The sequence below is a fragment of the Phacochoerus africanus genome, chromosome 15 (genome assembly GCF_016906955.1).
Source record: "Phacochoerus africanus isolate WHEZ1 chromosome 15, ROS_Pafr_v1, whole genome shotgun sequence".
Classification (NCBI taxonomy): domain Eukaryota; kingdom Metazoa; phylum Chordata; class Mammalia; order Artiodactyla; family Suidae; genus Phacochoerus; species Phacochoerus africanus.
Genome location: NC_062558.1, coordinates 2,937,283 through 2,963,068, shown reverse-complemented (window position 1 = coordinate 2,963,068; position 25,786 = coordinate 2,937,283). Strand labels below are relative to the sequence as shown.

General features: G+C 42.3%; 1 protein-coding gene across 3 annotated transcripts in view; it reads left to right on the top strand.

Annotated features, from left to right (window-relative positions):
- The window catches only part of ROR2 (receptor tyrosine kinase like orphan receptor 2), a 229,439-nt gene that overhangs the window by 177,398 nt on the left and 26,255 nt on the right, over positions 1 to 25,786 (top strand). For all 3 annotated transcript variants that reach the window (XR_007132185.1, XM_047760486.1, XM_047760487.1), the window contains exons 3-4: positions 11,586 to 11,873; positions 12,696 to 12,726. Coding sequence is in view for 2 of the 3 variants with exons in the window: in XM_047760486.1 (XP_047616442.1) it covers positions 11,586 to 11,873; positions 12,696 to 12,726 (319 nt within the window). In the remaining variant the exon portion in view is untranslated. The remainder of the gene's footprint in view (positions 1 to 11,585; positions 11,874 to 12,695; positions 12,727 to 25,786) is intronic.

Here is a 25,786-nt window from a genome sequence, read left to right as displayed (position 1 = left end):
TTCCTTCTGGGACGAGGGGCTTTATGTCCACCGTGAGGCTCTTGGGTCTCTCTGGTCACCTGCCCTTCCAGACAGGTTGTTTTATTTCCCACCAATCAAAGCCCTGTGACCTCGTGACCCTCGTACATACGGCTTTCCTTATCTCCTTCCCAGGCCAGTCAGGGTGACCCGGTAAACAAGCAGATCCTCAAACACCTTAGTCACTTGACTAAGTTGGTGAATGTGGGGAGAGTCAGTTGGGGTAAAAAAAATCATTAATCATTGATCGGACTCTGAGGCAGGAGTGGTGTCCTCTGGAAACAGGTTCTGTTGCCTCTGCCTTTGGTGCATTTTCATGCCTGGATTGAGCTCCACGGTGCAGAGTTTAGGGGTGAGCACGGAGCTGGCTTGGGCATCAGAGAGATGGGATCCATCTGTTGTTAAAGTTACTCACACTGCGAAGAAGGGGTAACCTCTTGGATAATCAAGAGGCAAGACCTCTGTTCCCTCTCTTAACACTGTGGAGTGCCGATTGGACCCAAGTTAGCCGAATACTCAGTCGCCCCCGCCTAGCTCCTCCTGGCCTGTTCAGTCACATCTGGAGAGGTTTGGGGCAGCTCTAAAGGCAGCCTTTGTGAGCTAGAGGAGTGCTTAGCCAATGGCTGCTACAAACCCCATATTCTGCACATAAAGGAAATGAAGTCGAGAGGTTAAATCCCTGGCTGTGAATTAAGCACCAAGGGCAAAAGCAATATTGTGCTTAATCTTCAGAGACCTTTTTTTTTTCCTACTCTCATTTTGGCCTCCAGAGAATTAATGATGGTTTTAATGATGAACTAAACTAACCTGGCCACCTTCCCACTTCAGTTACAGACAAGTGCTCAATAAAATATTCGTACAAGTTGGAAATGCTTAGATGAACTTCCAAGAGAGGTGGAGAAATGCCCAGGATCCAGGAATAGGAAGGAAACAGAATCGGGACAACCCTGGACTGCTGGGGCAGGAACCACCGAGGTGGCTCCACTCTGTTGACAGCCTTGGAGAATGGTGCAATTTTTCTGGGAAGAAGTTTATCTGAGGCAAAGGGTTGGATCCTGCAGGTATCATGCCATTATGACATGAGCTCTCCAACATTGAAAGGTGCTATCGCTATTTGCCGTGGAGCAGATGTGGACTCATCCAGGGCAACTCCAGACTAGGAGGAACACCCATAACTTGTGGGTGGACATCTCGACAAAAGCTGATGCAGGCAGAGGGTGGCTGCAGACGCATTAAATCCGTCAACACTTGAAGCTGGAATAGCTTACACTAGAGAGAACACCCAGAAGTAAAAAAAAATCCTGATTTTGAGATTACATGAAAAAAATATGCTAAAGCTACTGGTTTCACTTGTAACTGGATGTATGAACATTTCCTTCAATCGGGAGAAATAAGGGGTTGAGACAAAAATCACTTTTGGTTTTAGGAAAATGAAGGAGTGAACATTTCTTGTACCTTAATGTAAGGCGTATGAAATGCCATCCCTGCTACAGAAACCATTCTGCTAGGCTCCGTGACCTCAGGAGCCTTGGGTTTCAATATCAAGCTGGAAGCCAGCCCACGGGGCAGAGATTGGGGGTGTTGTAGACCAGCCACCGTGGCTAAGATAAGCCACCATGGCTAAGCGCTAGGAGACCTAAGGAAAGAGGGGCGATTTTCACTCACTCGTCCAGGGCAGTAAGAAGAGAGCTCGCCTCAAGCCTGCGTTGGAGTGGGAAGCACAGAAGGCGTTACCATGAGAAATTGACCCACACCTCAAGAAACCAAATTTACATGACCGGAAAGTTGTGGGGGAATCCCAAGCCCAAGAATTAACATGAAAACTTGGCACTGCCTGTCGCAGGAACCCAGTCCTCCAGGGATTCCCACAGAAAAGCCAGCGTCACAGTGAAAAATTACAAAGCACACTCAGAGAGGCCCGGGAACGAGTGATGAGTTAGTAAACAATGAAGCCAGAAGGCTTAAAGATATAGAAAGCAAAAGCAGTGGGTTTGAAAAGGAGCCACAGAGACACTCTATAAGTGAAAAATGTAGCAGATGAAATGAGAAACCTGATGGACAGTAGATGACATAAAGCTAAATGAAAGATTGTAAAAGGATCGGGAATATAAAAGTAGGGGAAGAGCGTGGAGGAATCACATAAGAAAGTCCAGCATATATGAGATTTCAAAGGAGACATAGAGGGGAAGGGAAAAACAGTCTTTCGTGAGATACCGGTAGAGAATTCTACAGAATCGGTGGAGGGCATGAATCTTCACATGCTGGGAATGGCATTAAGGCCCTGATGAGACCAAAATAAAAAAATTCACAGCTAGAATGCCAAAGACAAGAGGAAGTATGAAAAGTAGCTGAAAAGGGGAAAGGTCAGATTACCCACAAAGGAACAATAGGATTTGTAACAAAACCACAAAAGACAAAAGACAGTAGTCTAATTGTCCGTCTAGAATTCTGTACCTAGCTAAACTATTACTTAAGTGTGAAAGTAACAGGTAATTTTAGACTAAGCTCAAGAGTGTTTATAACCTCAGTTTTTACCCAAAGAGCACATGTACATCAGGATGAAGTCAGTTGAACCTGGGAGGAAAGAGTGAGATTCAGGCAGTGTTGGCAAGGAAAGAACTTGGTAACTAGGTTGGCAAATTAAATAAATTCTGGTAGTTAAAAAACACCACTAGGGGCTTACAAATGACCACTTACAAAAATGACTGCTTACAAAAAAAATGACCACTAGGGCCTTGCAAAAAATGACCACTAGGGGCTTACAAATAGAGTGTAACTAAACACTGGGAAGCAATAACTCAGAGCTCTGGTGATTTAGGAGTGATTGCAGCTCACAGCATTTCAAGAGCCTTGTATTTGGTTGTATTTGGGAAAACCTTTGTCAAATTAGCAATGCCTATAAGAAAATAGTAAAGCTAGCCACTTAATTGTAACTTTCAAATAAATGGAGGGGTAATAAAGAGGGAAAAAAAAACAGTAGAAAATAGGAAGGGATAATTAAGCAAAATTAGAACTTTAAAACAAAATGCCTCAGTTAACAAACAGAGTCACATGAGTGGACTTATAAATTACCATGTTAAATTATACATTGTTCTCAAGATTCATGTCTAATTATTAATCATAAAAATCACTTATATAAAGTCGTATGACATTAAGAAAAAGTACTCTGAGGTAGCTACATTAATGTCAAGACTAAATGGTTTCTTAGACACTGAAGATTTACATGGTGATATAAAGACTAGATGATGCAATAAACTTGAAGTTTATTGCACCCAGCAATATAGTTTCCAATATTAAACACAACCACACAGAATTATTCATAGCTATTTGACACATACGAAATCAATTAACACATACCTCACTGAAACTAATAGATAAGCATATTAAAAATTTGAACACAAATTACTAAGCTTAATCTAATGGACACATAAATGCTGACACTGAGCAATTAGAGAAAGCCCATTCTTACTAATCAAATGTGGAACATGGGCAGGAATTGGCTGTGCTGGGCTTTAAGTCAAATCTCAGTGGTATCAAAGATGTGTATTCGCACATCTGTATTTTGTGACAACACTGCAGTTAAAGCACACCTTTCATAATTCATAACTAAAAGAGGAAAATTATAAATTATGAGATAATTGGGGTCTGATCAACCATACGAATATTAAGTAACATAACTTATTGGATGGTTAAAGAGGAAGTTGATTGAAGGGAGATTTTATATTGAATGCATACATTAGAAAAGGAAAAAGATTTATTAACTGCAGAAGTTAGAAGTTTAAATATCTGAATAGCCAGCTACAGAAGGAGAACTTCAAGGGCCAGCTAACCTTCTCAGAGACTCTTAGACTCCTGAAGATTCCTTAAAATACAGCCTAAGCAATAGCAGTGTTTCATATCCATCATATTGGCACATATTTTAAAGCCCCAAACACCAAATGCAGGCAAACTTGTAGGAGAAACACTTTAACTCAGACACTTTTAGTGGAGTGCAAATGGTTTGAAGCACTTTTGAGACCTGGATAAAGGAAAGATTTCAAGGCTCTGTGACTTATCACTAATGCATCCAGGTGGATGCTTTTGAGATTATTCCCCGACATGTACAGGACGAGATGTATACAAATGGTCATTAAACGCAGTACTAGCAAAAATGTGGAAACAACTTACTGCCTCTTAATTGGAAAATGGATAAAGAAATTGTGCTTATTTGTATAGTAGATTGTTTTATAGTAATTGAAATAAATGAACTACGTCAACATAGATAAATCCCAGGCTGAATTGGAGTGAAAAAAAGCAACTAGCAAACATGATCTTTCAGAGAAAATTCTAAAAATAATATGGAATAGTGGAATAATGTGCATTGGAATAGTGCATATCAGTTCTCTGGAGAGGGAGGAAAGAATAAGGGAAGGGTCCCTTTAGCTACATTCCAAAATGTCTCACTTTTTAAGTATTGTAAGTCAAATATGGTAAAATGTTTGCATGAAATCTTGTTGTTGTGTACATGGGTACTACTATTACAATATCTGTATTTTTTTCCTGTGTTTGCAACATTTCAGTATTAAACATTCTTAGCTCAGGAGTTCCCACTGTGGCTAGGACCTGACACTGTCCCTGTGAGAATGTATGTTCGACCCCTGGCCTTGCTCAGTGGGTTAAGGATCCAGCATTACCACAAGCTGTGGTGTACATTGCAGAAATGGCTTGGATCCACTGTTGCCATGGCTGTGGCATAGGCCTGCCAATGAGGCTCTAATTCAACTCCCAGCCTAGGAAATTTCATATGCCCCAGGTATGGCCATAAAAAGACAAAAAAAGATTTCTTAACTCAAAAGTAATAGATATTGAAAAAAAATAATAGATATTGAACAGGAGGCAAGAGGAGATATATGAACTTTGCAAGCAAAAAGGCTATTTTATTGTTATTTGAAGAAAATTATATCTACATAGAAAATCTAAGATGACCAACTTGGAAACTGTTATAACTAGGTGGTTTGGTAAAGTGGCAAGATAAAAGGAAAATATACATGGTGGACAGCATAATGGCCTCTCAAAGATGTCCATGTCTTTATCCCTGGAACCTGGGAACATGTCACCTTTCATGGCACAGGGACTTTGCAGATGGGACTAAAGAGTTCAGGATTTTTAGGCGGGAAATGATCCTGAATGATCCAGGTGCGCCAGTGTAATCACAGAGATCCTTTAAGAGAGCGGCAGGAGAGTCAGAGTCACTGGTTGGAGATGTGATGATGAAAGTAAAAGCTGGAGTGAAACCGGGAAGGTTTCATGAGCCAGGGCATGGATGTGGCCTCCAAGAAGCTGACAAAGGCAAGGAAAGAGACTCTCCCAGAGGCTCCGGAGAAATACAGTCCTGCCAACACCTCGATTTTTGGACTTCCTACCTGCAGAACTATATGATAATAAATTGTTGTCATCTTATGCTACTAAGTTTGTGCTAACGTGTTACAGCAACAATAGGGAATTTGTGCAATATATAGAAATCTAATACGTTTCCCATAACAAGTGCATCTCTTTCTCCATAAACACCCCAGTTTTTAAATGGAACTTATCAGGATTCTAAATTGAATCTGGAGGAGAAATAGTCATGAGATTGAGGAACCTGCCCCCTCAAACTAACATTTGTTATTTTTGATGGAAAAACATATGTTAGGCATCATAATTTAACAAACACGATGTTGACACAGCAACAAACCAAGATCACGAGGGCAGGAGGCAAGGGTAGAGGCTGGTTTCAGTGGGGCAGCCAGGGTAACACTCTCTGTGGAGGTGACCTTCTGGCAGAGAATTCAACCTTGAGAGATAGCAAGGGTCTGAGGATAGGGGATTCTTGACCAATTTCACAGTGAGGGATCGGTTGGGTGTGTTTTAGGAAGAAGAAGGGGGCCCCCCCTTCCAGTGGAGGAGAGGATGGGAAAGGAGAGAAAACTCCAGAAACCTGGACACTATGGGTATAATAATTAGCTTTTTTTCATCATCTGTCTTTCTGATTTCTTCCGAAAGGCTTGCTGTCACACACCTGCCTAGGGATGGAACTATGAATTTATGAAGTCATCATGCTATTGACCCATGGTTTTGGCTTCTCTGAGCTTGCTTTCTTTCTTTCTTTCTTTCTTTTTTTAATTTTTTTTTGTCTTTTTGCCTTTTCTAGGGCCACTCCCGCGGCATATGGAGGTTCCCAGGCTAGGGGTCGAATCAGAGCTGTAGCCACTGGCCTACGCCAGAGCCACAGCAACGCAGGATCCGAGCTGCGTCTGCCACCTGCACCACAGCTCACGGCAATGCCTGATCCTTAACCCACTGAGCAAGGCCAGGGATTGAACCCGAAACCTCATGGTTCTTAGTTGGATTCGTTAACCACTGAGCCGTGACGGGAACTCCTGGCTTCTCTGAGCTTTCTGAAGAGCATAAAGGAAGTTGATTCAAGGCCTGGGTCAGGGCCATGGGTGCCACCTGTGTTCTTGTGTCCATTCCCAGCTGGACAGGCCTACATGCCATTGCATCTGGAACCTCCCCAGGTAGAAGTGCTGGCCACTTAGGAGCATTCTTTCTAGCCCCAGTATCCCCTCCAGTGATGCTTCTCAGTGTGGTGTCTGGTCAGCTCCACGTTCATACTTGGATGGGTTTGGTTCACTGGAATTTTGGCTTTTCTTTCTCCTCAGTCCTTCAGAGCAGGGGTTCTTGGCCAGGGCTGTACACTTAGAACTTTCAAAAAATTCCCAGGCACTTAATTGCCATGTGGTATGTGGGATTTTTTTTTTTTTTATATATATAATTTTGTATGTGACCCCAATGTGAAGACATTGTTGAGTCCTGCTGGTTTACATGGTATAGGATGGAGGAGAGCTGGCAAGAACACCACATGTGAACTTGATCACTTCCCCAGATTCTCCTGCGTTTTCTGTAAATTGAGGAAGGTGTGGCTTCCGAGATGAGTGCTCATCTGATTGAGTGAAGGGTATCTGGATAACCTGGACACCTCAGGCTCAGAGGAAATCAATAGAAGGCTCACCCCAGGGTCTGAGCCAAGCTGAGGGTGGCTGTCCATACTCTGGGAAGGATGCTTTCAACAGAATAGCTCCCCTCCTCTTTGTCTGACTTCTCTACCTCTTTTACCTGGTTTGCTCGCGTGGTCTCAGCTTCCCCATCCCGCCTCAGGGGGCGTGTCTTGACACAGGACTGCATTTGTGATGTTGTGCCACCATCACCGCTCTCTAGCTTCAGACATTTCATCACCCCAAAGGCACACCCCATACCTACTAAAAATCATGGAAGACAGTATGAGAAAAAGAATGTATATATATATGTATGACTGGGTCTCTTTGCTGTCCATCAGAAATGGACAGAACACAGTAAATCAACTATACTCTAATTAAAAAAAAAATTCACTTCCTAATTCCCCTTCCCATAGCCTCTGGCGACTACTCATATGTGTTCTGTCTCTGGATTTCCCCATTCTGAATATGCCATATAAACAGATAGAGCCAAGAGGGCTTTAAAGACTAAATTAGCTGTGTAAAGTGTTTGATTCCAGTACACATGGGTTTCTTCAGTCCTTCTTAGCTACTGTTAATAAAGCCTCAAAAAGCAATTGGCATATGCACACTCTTCTATATGGAAGAGTCAATTGGGACCTGCTGTATAGCACAGGGGATTCGACCTAATATTCTGTGATAACTATATAACTATTCTGGAAAAGAATAGTTATGCATAGGAGTTCCCATTGTTGCTCAGCCGAAACGAATCTGACTAGTATCCATGAGGATGCAGGTTCAATCTCTGGCCTCACTTAGCGGGTTAAGGATGCTGTGTTGCCGTGAGCTGTGGTGTAGGTTGCAGATGTGGCTCGGATCCGGCATTGCTGTGGCTGTCGTGTAGGCTGGCAGCTACAGCTCCAGTTGGACCCCTAGCCTGGGAAACTCCATATGCCTCGGATGCGGCCCTAAACAAAGAGAAAGAAAGAAAGAAAAAAAAAAGAATGGATGTGTGTATATGTATAACTGAATTACTCTGTTGTACAGAGGAAATTGACACTAAATCAACTCTATTCAATAATACTTTAAAAAATGAAAAAAAGGGGGAAATACTGACCCCATCTCTGAATTAAGCCTAATTCTGACTCTAGTAGGTGGTTTCACAGTGCCTCCCATGGTGGAATGAGGTTAACACCCTCCATGTGGAGGGCAGGCCAGGCAGGAGCTGTCTTCTGGCTTTTGCATTTCTCAAAAAGGAACCTTCCTAGGGAGACATGGAAAGAATAAGACTAAACCTCTGTCAGTTTGTCAATCTGAGGTGTAGGAGATGCTAACGATGGAAACAGTAAAGAAGAATTCCCCCATACCCTTTGTTTTTGTTTTTTGGTCTTTTTTTCCTTTTAGGGCCACACCTGCGGCTTATGGAGGTTCCCAGGCTAGGGGTCCAATTGGAGCTGTAGCCTCTGGCCCACAGCCACAGCAATGCAGGATCCGAGCCGCGTCTGCGACCTACACCACAGCTCAAGGCAACGCTGGATCCTTAACCCACTGAACGAGGTCAGGGATGGAACCTGCAACCTCATGGTTCCTAGTTGGATTCGTTTCTGCTGAGCCACGACAGGAACTCCCCCCCATACTCATTTGCTACTAAATTAAAAAAAAAAAAAAGATATTCTTAAGGAGTAGTCTATATTTAGAGTAACTGGACAGTCGCAGACTCTCCCCAGGTTTCCTTCTACTTTGTACAAAAGGAATCTTCTCCTCTGAGTGACCCTTTTCTTCCCTTTCTAGACAAATGTTTGTCCCATGTTCCTTCCATATCTTTCAAGATATCTAGTTGATCAATGGAGGCATCCCGAAGTGATGTACGCAAATGCCCTAAAAATGGGAGGATGTGATGGCAGGACTACTCTCAAGCCAGTCCCCACCAGGTGAGATAAGAGCCAACGGAGTGCCACCCCCCCCCCCTTTTTGGCTCTGTGAACTTCCTGGTCTGCAACTTTTAGATTTTTGGCTAATCAGCTCAGGGACACAGACCTTCATAGCCTACCTTTCTCCCAAACCACTGCATGTATCTCCTGGAAAGCCATAGTTTGTCGGAGGCCTTTGGAAAAAGACCATGAGTATAGGCATGAGAATTAGAATTAAATGTATGCCGAGAAGAAGAGATCATGGTGACGTTATATGTCATTTGCTATTTTAAACTACAATTTGATGACTATTTTATATGCTCCACTGTGCATCTACTGTTATGGGACCTTAATGAAGCATTTGGATCCTAAGCAACTTCTAAGTGCCTGGGCTCTGGCCAGAACACAGTGTAATGAGGTGTTTGCCATAATCTGGGCAGCCCAGATTATGCCAAAGTAACCACTTCAAACTGTCAAATCACATCTCATTTCGTTTCCAGAGATGCAGAGTCTAGTGCAGGAGCCTCAGGAATGCAGGGCTCCCTAAATTGAGCTTGTGTGGTTAATGAACAGCCCCTAACATCCAAAATGTCATCGTGCTTGATTCAGCCTCTTCAGGGCTTTGCTATTGATATTTCAGTTACCTTCCAGCTTCGTGTCATCAATGTGAATTCTCTTCTACAGCTTAATCCAGTGCACTAAGAAAGGCTTTTGCTAGCAGAGAATCAAGGTACAACTTAATGATGTTAATAAGAATCATTAATAGTAATCAGTACTAGTTAGTGACACTTCTCTAGACAGATCTATCCACTCCCCCTTGTGAAGGAAAACTGTCCCTTCGTCTTGAAATTCACAACCTCCCACCTCCTCAGCCATCTCCTACCACCTAATCTGAGCCATCACCCATTGTGTGAAACTTATCCCCAGGGTCCACTAGAAATCCTGTAATTGTGCATCCAATTAAATGAGTAATAACAGATATATGCCATCTTTCAATCTTTCACTTCATTTAAAAAAAAAAAAAAAAGAATAGGGACCAACCAGAAATTAAGCCTAAGGATTCAGAACATGTAATAGTCTTCTTCAGATTGCTCTCTCAGTTTTATCTGCAGTGAGTTCATTTCCTGATGATTGAAGGTCTTGTCTGCCCAGCCTTAATGGAGTTTTTTGGTGTTACAGAGTTTTAGTGAGAGTGTCCTCCCAGCCCCTGACTTACACTGTGCATATACCCACACACAAACCCCTCTGCCTCTCTGTTCATCTCACTTCCTCTTGTTCCTCATGGCCTGTGTCACCAGCTGAGAGCTCCTGCCTGTGGTTGAACTGGGGTCCCGCATCTAGGGCAGCTTTTCCAGCTCCGGTTGCTCTGTATTTCAGCTACTTTTAGGCCCCTTTTTCCCTCTGTGTGGCTTCTTCCTGCTCTTGCACTGGGAGCAGCGGGACAGAGCCTCCAGCAACACTCAGTTTTGTTGTTTTTGTTCTGTTCAGACCAGTGATTAGCTTGTTTCTGAGGATGTCTCTGTCTTGTCACACACTTTCTTTATCTACTTTCTTTTTTTCTTTGCTTTTTAGGGCCGCAGGTGCAGCATATGGACATTCGCAGGCTAGGAGTTGAATTGGAGCTGTTGCTGCCAGCCTATGCCACAGCCACATCAACTCAGATCCGAGCCTCGTCTGTGACCTACACCACAGCTCACGGCAATGCCTGATCCTTAACCCACTGGGCAAGGCCAGGGATGGAATCTGCATCCTCGTGGATACTAGTCAGGTTCGTTACTGCTGAGCCATGATGAGAACACCCTTTTTCTACTTTCTTTATTGTGGCTTGTGCTTGATGGTGTGATAGGGGGAGGATGGACTGTCTGAGCATGAATTTACATCATAAATTAGTGAGATTAGACTAGATTTAGTGCTTGCAAAGAGAAGTAATGTTGATCCTCATCATTTACAGATTCCATATTTATAAATTTGCCTACCACCCCATATCGATCACCATGGCGCCTTCTTGGTCATTCACAGACATGCTCAGAGCAGTGAAAATTATGAATGGCCGGATGCACACATTCCCAACTGAGGTTGAACCAAATCACACTCTGCCTGATGTCCAGTGTCTCAGCTCATATTGTCAACAAATGTCCTTTTTGTGGTCTATGTAGTCTCATGTTTTTTGCATTTTTGTGCCTTTTGTTGGTGACGTGCCATTTAAAATGCCACCAATAATGATGGTGACATGCTGTCTGGTGTCCCAAGCAAAAGAAGGTTGTGATGTGCCTTATGGGGAAAGCATGTGTGTGTGTGATAAGCTTCCTTCAGACACAGTTATATGGATGTTGGCTGTGAGCTCAATGTTAATGAATCAACAGTACGTATTAAATAAATGCTTTTAAACAGAAGCACAATAAAGCAAGGTTATGTCTTAATTGGTGGGTGAGAATGCTGTGACTAGAGGCTCGCGGGAATCTCACCCTGAGTTACCCTAGGAGCGGTGATTCCATATTCGTTGATTCAGTGTTCTCGGCAGCATTTACCCCCAATAACCAGAATAGGCTCTACCTATGAGGGAAAATCAAAACCTTCCATGAGCAGCTCCTAGAAGGAACCCCAGGCGGCCCTTTCTCCCAGCCGGCCCTGACGTTTGCTCTTTTCTGCCTGTTCTCCTTTGCAGGATACTTTCTGAATTTTCTGGAGCCAGTTAACAATATCACCATAGTCCAAGGCCAGACAGCGATTCTACACTGCAAAGTGGCCGGAAACCCTCCGCCCAGTGTGCGGTGGCTGAAGAATGATGCCCCGGTCGTGCAGGAGCCCCGGCGAGTCATCATCCGCAAGACTGAATACGGTTCTCGGCTGCGGATCCAGGACCTGGACACGACTGACACCGGCTATTACCAGTGTGTGGCCACCAACGGGGTGAAGACCATCACCGCCACCGGCGTCCTATTTGTGCGGCTCGGTGAGTGGGGACGGTCCCCGTCGTGGCGGGTATCTGACGGGAAAGTCCCCAGCCAGCTGGCGGGAGATGAATGTGAAGTTTAAAACTGAACACACACACCAGCCAGCAGAGAGGAAATCAGTAAAACCCTTCCCCGAGGCCGTTCCCATTGTGCACGAGGTCCCGGCTTAACCTGTTACCCATTTACTAGTAATAAAAGAAAATAGACGCAGATGCGGGGGTCTGTAAACCTGGAGTGCAGAAAACAATCCCAGACAGGCTGCGTGTCAGGAGGTCACCCCCTGTCGGGGAGGCTGGCCACGCACAGCGCAGGCGCGGAGGATCCGGACAAGCACCCGCCCACCCCACAGAAACTCCGCCCACCCCACAGAAACTCCGCCCAGCTGAGAGGATGGGCCGGGAGCAGGAGTGATGATAGTTCTTCACTCTTGTGCTTGTCGCAGGTGGCACGACACAGTTAGATGGCAGGCAGGAATATGTCCTTTCATCCCAGTTCTGAGGAGGTCCCCGCAATGCCCCATTCTGTCATCTAAGCAGATTTTGTGAATCAAGGTTAGCTGAGAAGAGAGAAAAGATGGTAAAAACTCCAAAAATATCTCCAAACATTTCTTGTTCAACAGAGAGCAGCTCTTCCATCCTTGGTGGTTTTCAGCATCCCTGGCCTGTAATCTTGGGCAGGGGCAGAGCTGGGGGCCAAGGACAGCTCACCACAAATGAGCACACTGGCTGTGGTTGTGTTGACTGCTGGCAGGATTGGGAAAAAAAAAAAATTATTCCAAATCATGAAGTATTAATAACCTGTCTTTTTTTCCCCCCTTTTAGGTCCAACACACAGCCCAAATCATAACTTTCAGTAAGTATCTGCTTTCCTCAAACCATTTTCTCATTCTCTGAGGGCTTCCGTTATGTAAGAACCCAGGCTTTCAATCCCGCACACACATTTTAGCTGAATTTGCTCGAGGTTGGCTGGACTTCACACAAAGATGGCAATGTGCTTGCTTTTGGCTGAAAAACAGTTATATTTTCCATGTTTAGTGTTAGGGGAAAAAAAACTGTGATGAAAATGAACATTGTTAGTTCCTTTCAGAGATCATGATTTTACAGGGCAACTAGAGGCGGAATAACCGCACAGACTAGGTTGGCGGGTGCTAGGACCCTGGTGTCCCCCTTGAAATGGGAGGGGCAGTTACCCTGAAAGCTCAGTACCACCCCTGTCATCACCAGCTGCAGTCCGTAAATGTGTGCCATGGAGCCTCGGAGCGCCCTCCACTATAGGTGGGGTTTCAGACCCACTTTAGAGATGAAGAGACTGAGTTTCAGAGCCTGAAACTCAGACGCAGCTCCCATTTCTTCACACAGCCATTCTGGCTTAGAACTCCAGCCTCTCGTTTCCAGGTATAGTGTCTTTTCTTTTCTGGATCTCACTCTTTTCAGTGCCTGTGGTTGAGGTGAGCAGTGGCTGTGGCTTCCTCACTTCCCATGCAGGCATATTCAAGAGCCCTTCCTTCACTTCCTAGCATTCTGAGTAGTGGTACCGATGCTGCCTTGGTTAGCCAAGCAGTGCTTGCTTATCCAAGTCCTCCTGCTGCCTCATAAACACGGGCTACTGGGGTGAGGGGGTGGGCAGGGGCCCCACTTAGCTTCCATCGTGCCACTTCCAGGAGGCAGGGTTTTTTTTGTTTGTTTTGTTTTTCCTCTTTTTAGGGCTGCCCCCGCAGCATATAGAGGTTCCCCTGCTAGGGTCAAATTGGAGCTGGAGCGGCAGGCCTACTCTACAGCTCATAGCAAGGCCAGATCCTAAACCCGCTGAGCGAGGCCAGGGATCAAACCTGCGTCCTCATGGATGCTAGTCAGATTCTTTTCTGCTGAGCCATGATGGGAACTCCTGTTCTGATGTTTTTCTTTTCTTTCTTTCGTTCTTTTTTATTACTTAATGAATTTATTACATTTATACTTGTACAATGACCATCACAATCGAATTTTATAGAATTTCCATCCCACAATCCCAGCACATCCCTGCACCCCCCACACTGTCTCCTTTGGAAACTGTAAGTTTTTCAGAGTCTGTTGAGTCAGTATCTGATCTGCAAAGAAGTTCATTGTGTCCTTTTTTCAGATTGCACATGTCAGTGAAAGCCCTTGATGTTGTTGTCTCGTTGTCTGGCTGACTTCACTTAGCATGATAATTTCTAGGTCCATCCATGTTGCTAAAAATGCTGGTATTTCGTTCCTTTTAATGGCTGAGTACTATTCCATTGTGTATATGTACCACAACTTCTGGATCCGTTCTTCTGTTGATGGACATTTAGGTTGTTTCCATGTCTTGGCTATTGAAAATAGTGCTGCAGTGAACACTGGAGTACATGTGTCTCTTTGAGTCATGGTTTCCTCTGGGTAGATGCCCAGGAGTGGGATTGCTGGATCAAATGGCAGTTCTATGTTTAGTTTTCTGAGGAATCTCCACACTGCTTTCCACAGTGGTTGCACCAATTGACAATCCCACCGACAGTGTAATAGGGTTCCTTCTTCTCCACACCCTCTCCAGCACTTATTGTTTGTAGACTTTTGGATGATGGCCATTCTGGCTGGTGGAAGGTGGTACCTCAGAGTGGTTTTGATTTGCATTTCTCTAATAATGAGTGATGCTGAACATCTTTTCATGTGTTTCTTGGCCATCTGTATGTCTTCTTTGGAGAATTGTCTGTTTAGATCTTCTGCCCATTTTTTGATAGGCTTGTTTGTTTTTATGGTATGGAGCTGCAGAAGGTGTTTATAAATTTTGGAGATGAATCCCTTGTCAGTTGATTCACTTGCAAAGATGTTCTCCCATTCTGTGGGTTGTCTTTTCGTTTTGTTTAAGGTTTCCTTTGCTGTGCAGAAACTTTTAAGTTTGATTAGGTTCCATTTGTTTATTTTTGTTTTTATTGTCAATACTCTTAAGAGGTGGATCTGAGAAGATGTTGCTGTCGTTTATGTCAGAGAGTGTTTGGCCTATGTTTTCCTCTAAGAGTTATATAGTGTCTGGTCTTATATCTAGGTCTTTCATCCGTTTGGAGTTTATTTTTGTATATGGTGTTAGGGAGTGTTCTCATTTCATTCTTTTCCATGTGGCTGTCTAGTTTTCCCAGCACCACTTATTGAACAAGCTGTCCTTTCTCCATTGCCTATTCTTGCCTCTTTTGTCATAGATTAGTTGGCTGTAGGTGCTTGGGTTGAATTCTGGGCTTCTATCCTGTTCCACTGATCTATATTTCTGTCTTTGTGCCAGTACCATATGGTTTTCATGATTGTTGCTTTGTAGTAGAGTCTGAAGTCAGGGAGCCTGATTCCTCCAGCTCCATTTTTCTTTTTCAGGATGTCTTTGGCTATTCTGGGTCTTTTGTGCTTCCAAACAAACTTGAAAATATTTTGTTTGAGTTCTGTGAAAAATGTCCTTGGTTATTTGATAGGGATTTCATTGAATCTGTAGATTGCCTTGGGTAGTATAGTCATTTTGATAATACTGACTCTTCCAATCCAAGAGCATGGTATGTCTTTCCATCTGTTTGTGTCATCTTTGATTTCTTTCATCAATGTCTTATAGTTTTCAGAGTACAGGTCTTTTGTCTCTTTAGGTAGGTTTACTCCTAGGTATTTTATTCTTTTGGATGTGATGGTAAACGGAATTGCTTCCCTAATTTCTCTTTCTGCTCTTTCATTGTTAGTGTATAGAAATGCCTTCGATTTCTGTGTATTAATTTTGTATCCTGTGACTTTGCCAAATTCATGGATGAGCTCTAACAGTTTTCTGGTAGAGTCTTTAGGATTCTCTAGGTATAGGATCATGTTATCTGCAAATAGTGATAGTTTTACTTCTTCCTTTCCAATTTGGATTCCTTTTATTTCTTTTACTTCTCTGATTGCCATGGCTAGGACTTCCAAAACTAAGTTGAATAGTAGTGGTGAGTGCGGACATCCTTGTCTTGTTCCCGATCTCAGCAGGAATTTTTTCAGCTTTTCACCATTGAGAATGATGTTCGCTGTGGGTTTGTCATATATGGCCTTTATTATGTTGAGGTAGGTTCCTGCTATGCCCACTTTCTGAAGGGTTTTTATCAGAAATGGGTGTTGGATTTCGTCAAAGGCTTTTTCTGCATCTATTTAGAGGATCATATGGTTCTTATTCTTCAGTGTGTTAATGTGGTGTATCACACTGATGGAATTGTGGATATTGAAGAACCCTTGCATCCCTGGGATAAATCCCACTTGATCATGATGTACAATCCTTTTAATGTGTTGTTGGATGTGGTTTGGTAGCATTTCATTGAGGATGTTTGCATCAATGTTCATCAGTGAAATTGGCCTGTAGTTTTCTTTTTTTGTGGTATCTTTGTCTGGTTTTGGTGTCAGGGTGATGGTGGCCTCATTGAATGAGTTTGGGAGTATCCCTTCCTCTGCAATTTTTTGAAATAGTTTCAGAAGTATAGGTATTAGCTCTATCTGAATGTTTGATAGAATTTGCCTGTGAAGCCATCTGGTCCTGGACCTTTGTTTGTTGGAAGCTTTTTAATCATGGTTTCAATTTTTGTTCTTGTGATCAGTCCATTCATCTTTTCTATTTTGTCTTGGTTTATTCTTGGAAGATTGTACCTTTCTACGAATTTGTCCATTTCTTCTATGTTTTCCATTTTATTGCTGTATAGTTGCATATGGTAGTCTCTTATGACCCTTTGTATTTCTGTGATGTCTGTTGTTACTTATTTTTCATTTCTAATTTTATTGATTTGAGTCCTCTCTCTTTTTTGCTTGATAAGTCTGGCTAAGGGTTTATCAATTTTGTTGATCTTTTCCAAGAACCAGCTTTTCATTTCATTGATCTTTTCTGTGGTTTTCTTTGTTTCTATTTCATTGATTTCTGCTCGGATCTTTATGATGTCTTCCCTTCTACTAACTTTAGGTCTTGTCTGTTCTCTCTCTCTTGAGCTGCTTTAGATGTAACGTTAGCTTGTTTATTTGAGCTTTTTCTTGTTTCCTGAGGTGGGCTCGTGTATTGCTCTAAACTCTCCTCTTAGAACAGCTTTTGCTGCATCTCATAGGTTTTGGAGTGTCGTATCTTTGTTGTCATTTGCTTCTGGGCATTTTTTAATTTCTTCTTTGATTCCTTCAGTGATCCATTGGTTGTTTAGTAGCATGTTGTTGAGTCTCCACGTTTTTGTGTTTTTTGCAGATTTTTTCTTGTTGATTTCCAGTCGTATAGCATTGTGTTTGGAAAAGATGCTTGATATGATTTCAATTTTCTTAAAGTTACCAAGGTTGGGTTTGTAGCCCAGGATGTGATCAATCTTAGAGAATGTTCCATGTGCACTTGAGAAGAATGTGTATTCTGTTGCTTTTGGATGGAATGTCCTATAAATATCTATTAAGTCCATCTGGTTTAATGCTTCATTCAGGGCTTGTGTTTGCTTATTGATTTTCTGTCTGGATGATCTGTCCATTGTTGTAAGTGGGGTGTTAAAGTCCCCCACTATTATTGTGTTATTGTTGATTTCTCCTTTTAAGGTTGTTAGCAGTTGCCTTATATATGGTGGTGAACCTATGTTGGGTACGTAGATATTTAAAATTGTTATATCTTCTTCTTGGATTGATCTTTTGATCATTATGTAGTGACCTTCCTTGTTCCTTAAAATAGTCTTCAGTTTAAAGTCTATTTTGTCTGATATGAGTATTGCTACTCCAGCTTTCTTTTGATTCCTGTTTGCATGGAATATTTTCTTCCATCCTCTCACTTTCAATTTGTATGTGTCCCTAGAAGTGATGTGGGTCTCTTGAAGACAGCATATATATGGGTGTTGTTTTTGTATCCATTCAACCAGTCTTTGTCTTTTGGTTGGGGCATTTAGTTCATTAACATTTAAGGTAATTATTGATATGTATGTTCTTATTGCCATTTTATTAATTGCTTTGGATTTGTTTTTGTTGCTCTTTTTTCTTCCGTTCTTCTCTTGTTCTCTCCTCTTCTGGTTTGATGACTATTTTTTTTGTCTTTTTTTGCTATTTCTTTGGGCCGCTCCCGCGGCATATGGAGGTTCCCGGGCTAGGGGTCGAATCGGAGCTGTATCCACCGGCCTATGCCAGAGACACAGCAACGCGGGATCCGAGCCGCGTCTGCAACCTACACCACAGCTCACGGCAATGCCGGATCGTTAACCCACTGAGCAAGGGCAGGGACCGAACCCGCAACCTCATGGTTCCTAGTCGGATTCGTTAACCACTGCGCCATGACGGGAACTCCTGATAACTATTTTTAATGTCATATTTGAGTTGATTTTTCTTATTTGTTTGTGTATCAATTGTAAATTTTTGGTTTGCAGTTATTCTGAAGTTTTAATATAAGAGTCTATATGAGATTGTTTTAAGTTGTTGGTCTCTTAATTGCATCTCCAGTGTCCTAGATTTGTACCTTCCTCTTCTCATGATTTCTTATTTTGGTGGTATAATTGTGCATGGATGATTTTGTATCTTTACTGTATACATAACTTTACTGGTGAGCCTTGTCATTTGTGGAATTTTTGTTTTCTGTTGCTGTCTTTTCTTTTCTACCTAGAGAAGTTCCTTTAGTATTTGTTGTAAAGCTGGTTTAGTGTTGCTGAATTCTCTTAGCTTTTGCTTACCTGTGAAGCTTTTGATTTCTTCTTCAAATCTGAATGAGCACCTTGCTGGGTAAAGTAATCTTGGTTGGAGGTGTTTTCCTTTCATCACGTTAAGTATATCATGCCACTCCCTTTTGGCCTGCAGAGTTTCAGCTGAAAAAACTGCCAGTAACCTTATCAGGGTTCCCTTGTATGTTATTTGTTTCTTTTCCCTAGTTGCTTTCAGTATTTTCTCTTTGTCTTTAATGTGGGTCAGTTTGATTAATATGTGTCTTGGTGTATTCCTCCTTGGGTTTATTTTATATGGTACTCGTTGCACTTCCTGGATTTGAGTGAGTGGTTCCCTTCCCATGTTAGGGAAGTTTTTGGCTATTATCTCTTGGAATATTTTTTTCTGTCCCCTTCTCTCTCTGTTCTCCTTCTGGCACCCCTGTAATATGGATGTTGGTGCATTTCACGTTGTCCCAGAGTTCTCTGAGACTCTCTTCATTTGTTTTCAATCTTTTTTCTCTTTTCTGTTCTGCATCTCTAATTTCCCCTAATCCGTTCTCCACCTCGCTTATTCGTTCTTCTGCCTTCCATATTCTGCTGTTAGCTGCTTTTAGTGAATTTTTTATTTCAGTTATTGTATTTTGCATCTCTTCTTGTTTAAGTTTTATATCTTGCATCTCTTTGGTCAGTGTTTCCTGTAAGTTATCCATCCTTGCCTCCAGTTTATTTCCAATGTCTTGCATCATCTTCAGCATCAACAGTCTAAAGTCTTTTTCCTAGAGGCTAAGAATCTCCTGGTGACTTAGCTGATTTTCTGGGGTTTTTCCTTTTTTCCCTCATCTGTGTTATAGTCCTCTGTCTTTTCATTTTTATAGTTTTTTGGTGTGGTGACCTTCTTCCAGATAATAGAGTTGTCGCCTCTCTTACTTCTGGTGTCTGCCCCCCTTGTGGCTGAAGTTGGTACAGGGGCTTTCTGTAGGCTTGCTGATGGGAGGGGCTGATGCCTGCCCACTGGTAGGTGGAGCTGATTCTTATCCCTCTGGTTTGAGGGGTTTAGTCTCTGGATGGGATTAGAGGTGGCTGTGTGCCTGGGGGGTCTTTAGGTAGCCTGTTTACTGGGGGGCAGGGCTTTGATCCCACCTGGATTGTTGTTTGCCCTGGGGCTTCTCAGTGATGACAGGTGGGGCTAGACTTTCCCAAAATGGCCACCTCCAGAGGAAGGCATGCTATTGAATATTCCTGAGAGCTTTGCTTCCGATGTCCTTCCCTCACAACAAGCCACATTCACCCCTGTTTTCGCAGGAGGTCCTCCAAGAACTGCAGTCAGGTTTGACCCAGATTCCTATGGAGATTTTGCTTTGCCATGGGACTCAGTGCACATGAAATTCTGTGTGCACCTTTTAAGAATGGGGTTTCCATTTCCCCCAGTCCCATGGAGCTCCTGCACACAAGCCCCACTGGCCTTTCATGCCAGATACTCCAGGGGCTCTTTCTCCCAGTGCCAGATACCCACATGTGGGAATTTGATGTGGGGCTCAGAACTCTCACTCCTATAGGTGAGTCTCTGTGAAAAAGTTATTTTCCACTCTGTGGGGCTTCCCACCCCAGAGGTATGGGGTTGCTGATATCATATCATCGCCCCTCCTACCTCTTGTTGTGGCCTCCTCTTTGTCTTCTGAAGTAGGATATCTTTTTGAAGGTTTCTGGTCCATTTGGGTGAAGATTGCTCATCATTTAGTTGTAAATTTTGTTGTTTTTAGGAAAGAAGTTGAGCTCCAGTCCTTCTATTCCACCATCTTAATCCCACCTCTCCTGTTCTGATATTTTTCTTTCATGGACTAGTTTTACGTGTTTTCGAACTTTGTAGAAATGAAATCCTACAGCATTTGGCCACTTAAGCCTGGCTTCTTTCCCTTAACATAATGCTCTTGAGAATCATCTCTGTTGTACATGTATCAGTGGCTGCTGCTTTTTCTTTCTGAGTAATGTTCCACTGTGTGACTCTCTCCATTGGTTTATCCCTTTTCCCTTTGATGGTCACCTGAGCATATTTCATATTTTGACTATGATGAATAAGCTGCTATGGATAGTCTCATAAAAGTTTTTTTTTTTTTTTAAGGGCCGCACCCATGGCATATGGAGGTTCCCAGGCTAGAGACTGAATCAGAGCTATAGCTGCTGGCCTACACCACAGCCACAGCAACGTGGGATCCAAGCCACGTCTTCGACCTATACCATAGCTCATGGCAATGCTGGACCCTTAACCCACTGAGCCAGGCCAGGGATCAAACCTGCATCCTCATGAATGCTAGTCAGATTTGTTTACACCGAGCCACAATGGGAACTCGTCATACAAGTTTTTGGTGAGCATATATTTTCATTTCTGGTAGTTAAATACCTAGGATTGAAATACTGGCTTACAGGGTATCTGGGTGCTGGCTTTTGTAAGAAATACAAGACTTTTTCCTAAGGTGTTGTGCCACTTTTGTACTGTCACCTGCAGTTAGGAGAGTTTGGGTTGCTGCCTTATTTGCCAACATTTGACCTGGTTGGTCTTTCTAAGTTGAGCCCTTCTTGTGTGTTTGTAGTGGTTCAGATGATCCGAATGTCATTCTAACTTCTTGAAAAAGGTAATTTCTGTTCATCGTTTTAAATTTTCAAATGAATGCCTTTAAGACAAAGTTTCCTCTGAATACCATTTTGGCTACATCTTTTTTTCCCCTCGAGGCACAAAGTGGGTTTTTTTTGTTATTTTCTGATTTTTGTTGCATTCTTATCAGTGAATTTGGGATGTATTTTGCATTTGGAAATTGGTTGAGATTTTCTTTGTGGTCCGTTAGATATGGTAAATTTTTGTGAATATTTTCTATTTGTTAAATAAAAAACAAGTGTGCTCTGTTGGTCATCGGTATACAATATCTCGGTTCACATATTCAATCATATATGTTAAGTGTGTCATTAAAAATGTCTATATATTTCATTCACATTAATTACAGATACCTGAAAATATGTGAAAGTCATTCATAGCATCCTGGATTTGTTCATTTCTATCAGTTTTCTATTTTTAAAATTGTACGTGTGTAGGTTCTTAAATACCTACAGGTTTGAGGCTGTATAGCTTTTTTGTTTGTTTTGGGTTTTTTGGGTTTTTTTTTTGGAAGTCTCTTTTAATTGTTTCCTTTTATTTGAATTTGCGTTTGCTTAGCCAATAGTGTTGCTCCACCTCCTTTTTATATGGGTTTGCTAGGAACCTCTTTCACATTCCTGTCCCACTTTTTCCCCAATGTTTTTTATGTTGTATTTTAAGTAGCTCTCTTGTAAATTGCATACTTGTACAGTGCATTTTTTTGGAGGATGGTAAGAGCATTTTCCACTCTAAAAGTCCTTAACATGTGGGTTTAGTCCATTTTAACAAATGTGCAATAGTCCATTCCTTGAGTTAGTCTCACTTTAATCAGCCATGGGCCTACTGAGTGAAGGTTAGTTGTTTTCATGGCTTCGGACCATCTTAGGTAAACATCTGTCCATGTCTTCTTGTTCCGGTGGGTGAGATCCCTCCAGCAATGGAAATCTGGCACTGGATTACAGGTGTGCACCTCCCACCTCTACCAGGTGTGGCCAGCTTGCTCTCCAAAGTGATAAAAGACTTCGTAGTCCCACCAACAAAGCACATGTTCTTATTTCCCTATGGTTTCCAGCATGTGAAACATCAGAACTCAAACTTTTGCCAGTGTCTTGGGTGTCAGTAGTAATTTATAGTAATTTTATGTTAGATTTTACCAGTAAATAGGGAAGTTGAACATAATTGTGTTGCTTTAATAACTATTGGATTGTCAGTTTGTATGCAGTCTGTCCTCCTTATTTGTGGATTCAATACTTGGAGATTTTCTTACTAAAGTTTCTTTATAACCCCCAAGCCAATACTTAGGATACTTTTGTGGTCACTCCTAGCTATGTGAAAAGCAGTGACATATTTGAGTTGCCCAAAGCACATGGTCTCAGTTGAGGGCTGCCATCTTGTTTCAGCTCCCCTACTGTAAACATGTCCTTTCCTTGGTCTGTTTTGTTGGTGATTTTGCTGTTTAGAATGGCCTCAAGCACGCCTCTGAAACACTGTCTTATGTTCCTAAGCACCAGAAGGTTCTGATGTTCTTTATGGAGGAAATAAGTTAGATAAGCTTCATTCAGGCGTGAGTTACAATGCTTGTTGGCTGTAAGCTCATTATTAATGAATCATCAACCTACATTAAATAAGATGTCTTTAAACAGAAATGCACATAAAACAAGCTTATGTATTGATTGGTTGATGAAAATATTTTGACCGCAAACTTGCAGAAAACTATCTCTGTATTTGCCCTAGGAGGAATGGCTCAGTGTTTGCCAATTCAGCGCTTATGGTGACTTGATAGAAAATAGCCATCACAAGTAACCAGAATCAACTGTATCTTGTTTCTTTTTCATTAAGATACCCATCTTTTTTCCAACTGATTTGCAAGAGTTTTAAAATATATTCCAGATACAATTTTTACATAGTTTTCACTCCACCTGGAATTGATTTTAATGCTGGTATAAGCTAGGGTTCTACTGTAATATTTTCCTGTCTCAGTGGTCTAGTGCCTTGGCACCATCTAATGAATAATCCCGTCTGTAATCATTACATTACTTCTGTTCTCTGTGAAATTTTTATCCATGTGGATCTGCTTCTAGGGTCTCTATTCTGTCCTGGATATTCTGTAGATTCTGTATCTGGAATAAATAAAAATACCACAGTATTTTAACAGCATAGCTTTATAATATATCTTGCTATATGCAGAGAAATATTCTCAAGTATTGGTATAGATTAAATTGTACCCCCCCCCAAATTCTGATACTGAAGCCTTAACACCCCCTCCCCATACTTGTGACTGTATTAGAGATAGAAACTTTTAGGAGATAATTAAGTTTATTTTTATTTACTTATTTTGCTAGTTTGTATAATGATTTTTATTTTTTTCCATCATAGCTGGTGTACAGTGTTCTGTCAATTTTCTACTGTACCACATGGTGACCCGATTACACGTGCATGTATACATTCTTTTGTCTCACATTATCATGCTCCATCATAAGTGAGTAGACATAGTTCCCAGTTCTAAACAGCAGGATCTCATTGATAATCCATTCCAAAGGCAATAGTCTGCACCTATTAACCCCAAGCTCCCCATCCACCCCACTCCCTCCCCCTCCCCCTTGGCAACCACAAGTCTGTTCTCCAAGTCCATAATTTTCTTTTCTGTGGAAAGGTTCATTTGTTCCTTATATTAGATTACAGATATAAGTGATATCATATGGTTTTTGTCTTTCTCTTTCTGACTTACTTCACTCAGTATGAGAGTCTTTAGTTCCATCCATGTTGCTGCAAATGGCATTATTTTGTTCTTTTTAATGGCTGAGTAGTATTCCATTGTGTATATATACCACATCTTCCTAATCCATTCATCTGTTGATGGACATTTGGGTTGTTTCCATGTCTTGGCAATTGTGAATAGTGCTGTAATGACCATGCGGCTTCATGTGTCTTTTTCAAGGAAAGTTTTGTCCGGATGTATGCCCAAGAGTGGGATTCCTGGGTCATATGGTAGTTCTATGTATAGTTTCCTAAGGTACCTAGGAGGTAATTAAGTTTAAATAAGGTCATAAGGGTGGGGCCCCAATCTGATAGGACTAATGTCCCTGTAAGAAGAGGAAGAGCATCAAAGATCTGTCTCTCCTCTCTGCCGCGAGGGCACACAGTGAGGAGGTGGCTGTCTGAAAACTGGAAACTAAATGGGCTGACACTTTGCTATTGAACTTCTCAGCTTCCAGAAACTGAGAAATCAAGGTCTGTTTTTTAACCCACCACCCCCATCGGTGTTATTTGTTACAGCAGCCTGAGCTGGCCAATAACGTCTTACTGTACCATTTTTGTAAATTATCTTAACTATTTTCTTTTATTCTTCATCTCTTCATGAATTGTATCTCTTCGTGTTTTACTGGAATTGCATAAAAGTTCCAATGTTTGCAGTTACTTTTTCAGATACAAAGGTGATTGTGTGGTTTTTCTCCTTTCAACGTATTCATATTACGTCGTATCATAGAGTTCCTGTTATTGAGTAACTTTACAGTTCTAGACTAAAATCCACTTGGTCTGGGTGAGATAGTCTTTTAACTTGCTGCTGAGTTGATCTGCTAACTTTAGGTGGCAGATGACCTTTTCGGGGACACGTCATCATCAAAAGCACCAGCCCATTCCTGGCTGTCTTTGTGTGGCCGTGACTTTTCCTCCCCATTGACTGATTCCGTTACAATAGCGTAACCTCCTTTATGATATCTCTGGAAGTTAACCAAAACAAGGACAGAAAGAGGTAACATCAGTGGGCTTAAAACAGAATTATCTAGGAGTTCCCACTGTGGCTCAGGGGTTAAGAACCTAACTAGTATACATGAGGATGTGGATTTGATCCCTAGCCTCGCTCAGTGGGTTAAGAATCTGGTGTTGTCACAAGCTTCAGGGCAGGTCACAGATGCAGCTCAGATACTGCATTGCTGTGGCTGTGGTGCAGGCTGGCAACGGTAGCTCTAATTCAAGCCCTTGCCCAGGAACTTCCATAGGCTGAGAGGGTGGCCCTAAAAAGACATTTAAAAAAAAAAAAAAACCCACAGAATTTCCCACAAGTTCTCCATTTTTGTCTCTGAACAATCGCCAGATTGTCAAATGCTGTGACTCTTACTTGGGCCATTTCCTCAGAAAATGCTCAGCAGTGAAGGCTAGACTCGTGGTATATCCTGTACCTGCACGTGTTGAGTGGTCGCCGTGAATAATAACATAGCCCTGGTTGATCCCTGCATACAGCCTGTCAGTGCTGGGATACGCTGCCCTTGGTTTTGAGCCGAGAACTGGAACGGTGGTGATGACTCGCCCCCTCCCGGCTCCTCACTCTCGTCCCCCTGGCCACTGCCCCACCCATCCACACACGTGGACCCCAGGGTTGGTGGATACCAGTTGGTGTGTGTTGAAGGAGCTGCGGGAGAGATGGAAATCCTCAGAGGCTAAGGGATTTATTACTGTTAAAACATTGTTTTTCCTTCCATCCAAAGGGTGGGGCGAGGAGGGTGTAGAGAGAGAGAACAAAAGGTTTAAGGAGAGGCGTTTCTCTGCAGAGGCAGGTTGAAAGACAGGGCGATTATAGCGGCACTCAGGTAGCAGTTTGGGTAATGCGAGGGGATTAGTGGGAAGCTACATGTCTCCCATTTCATGTATAGCTTTCATTTCTCTCT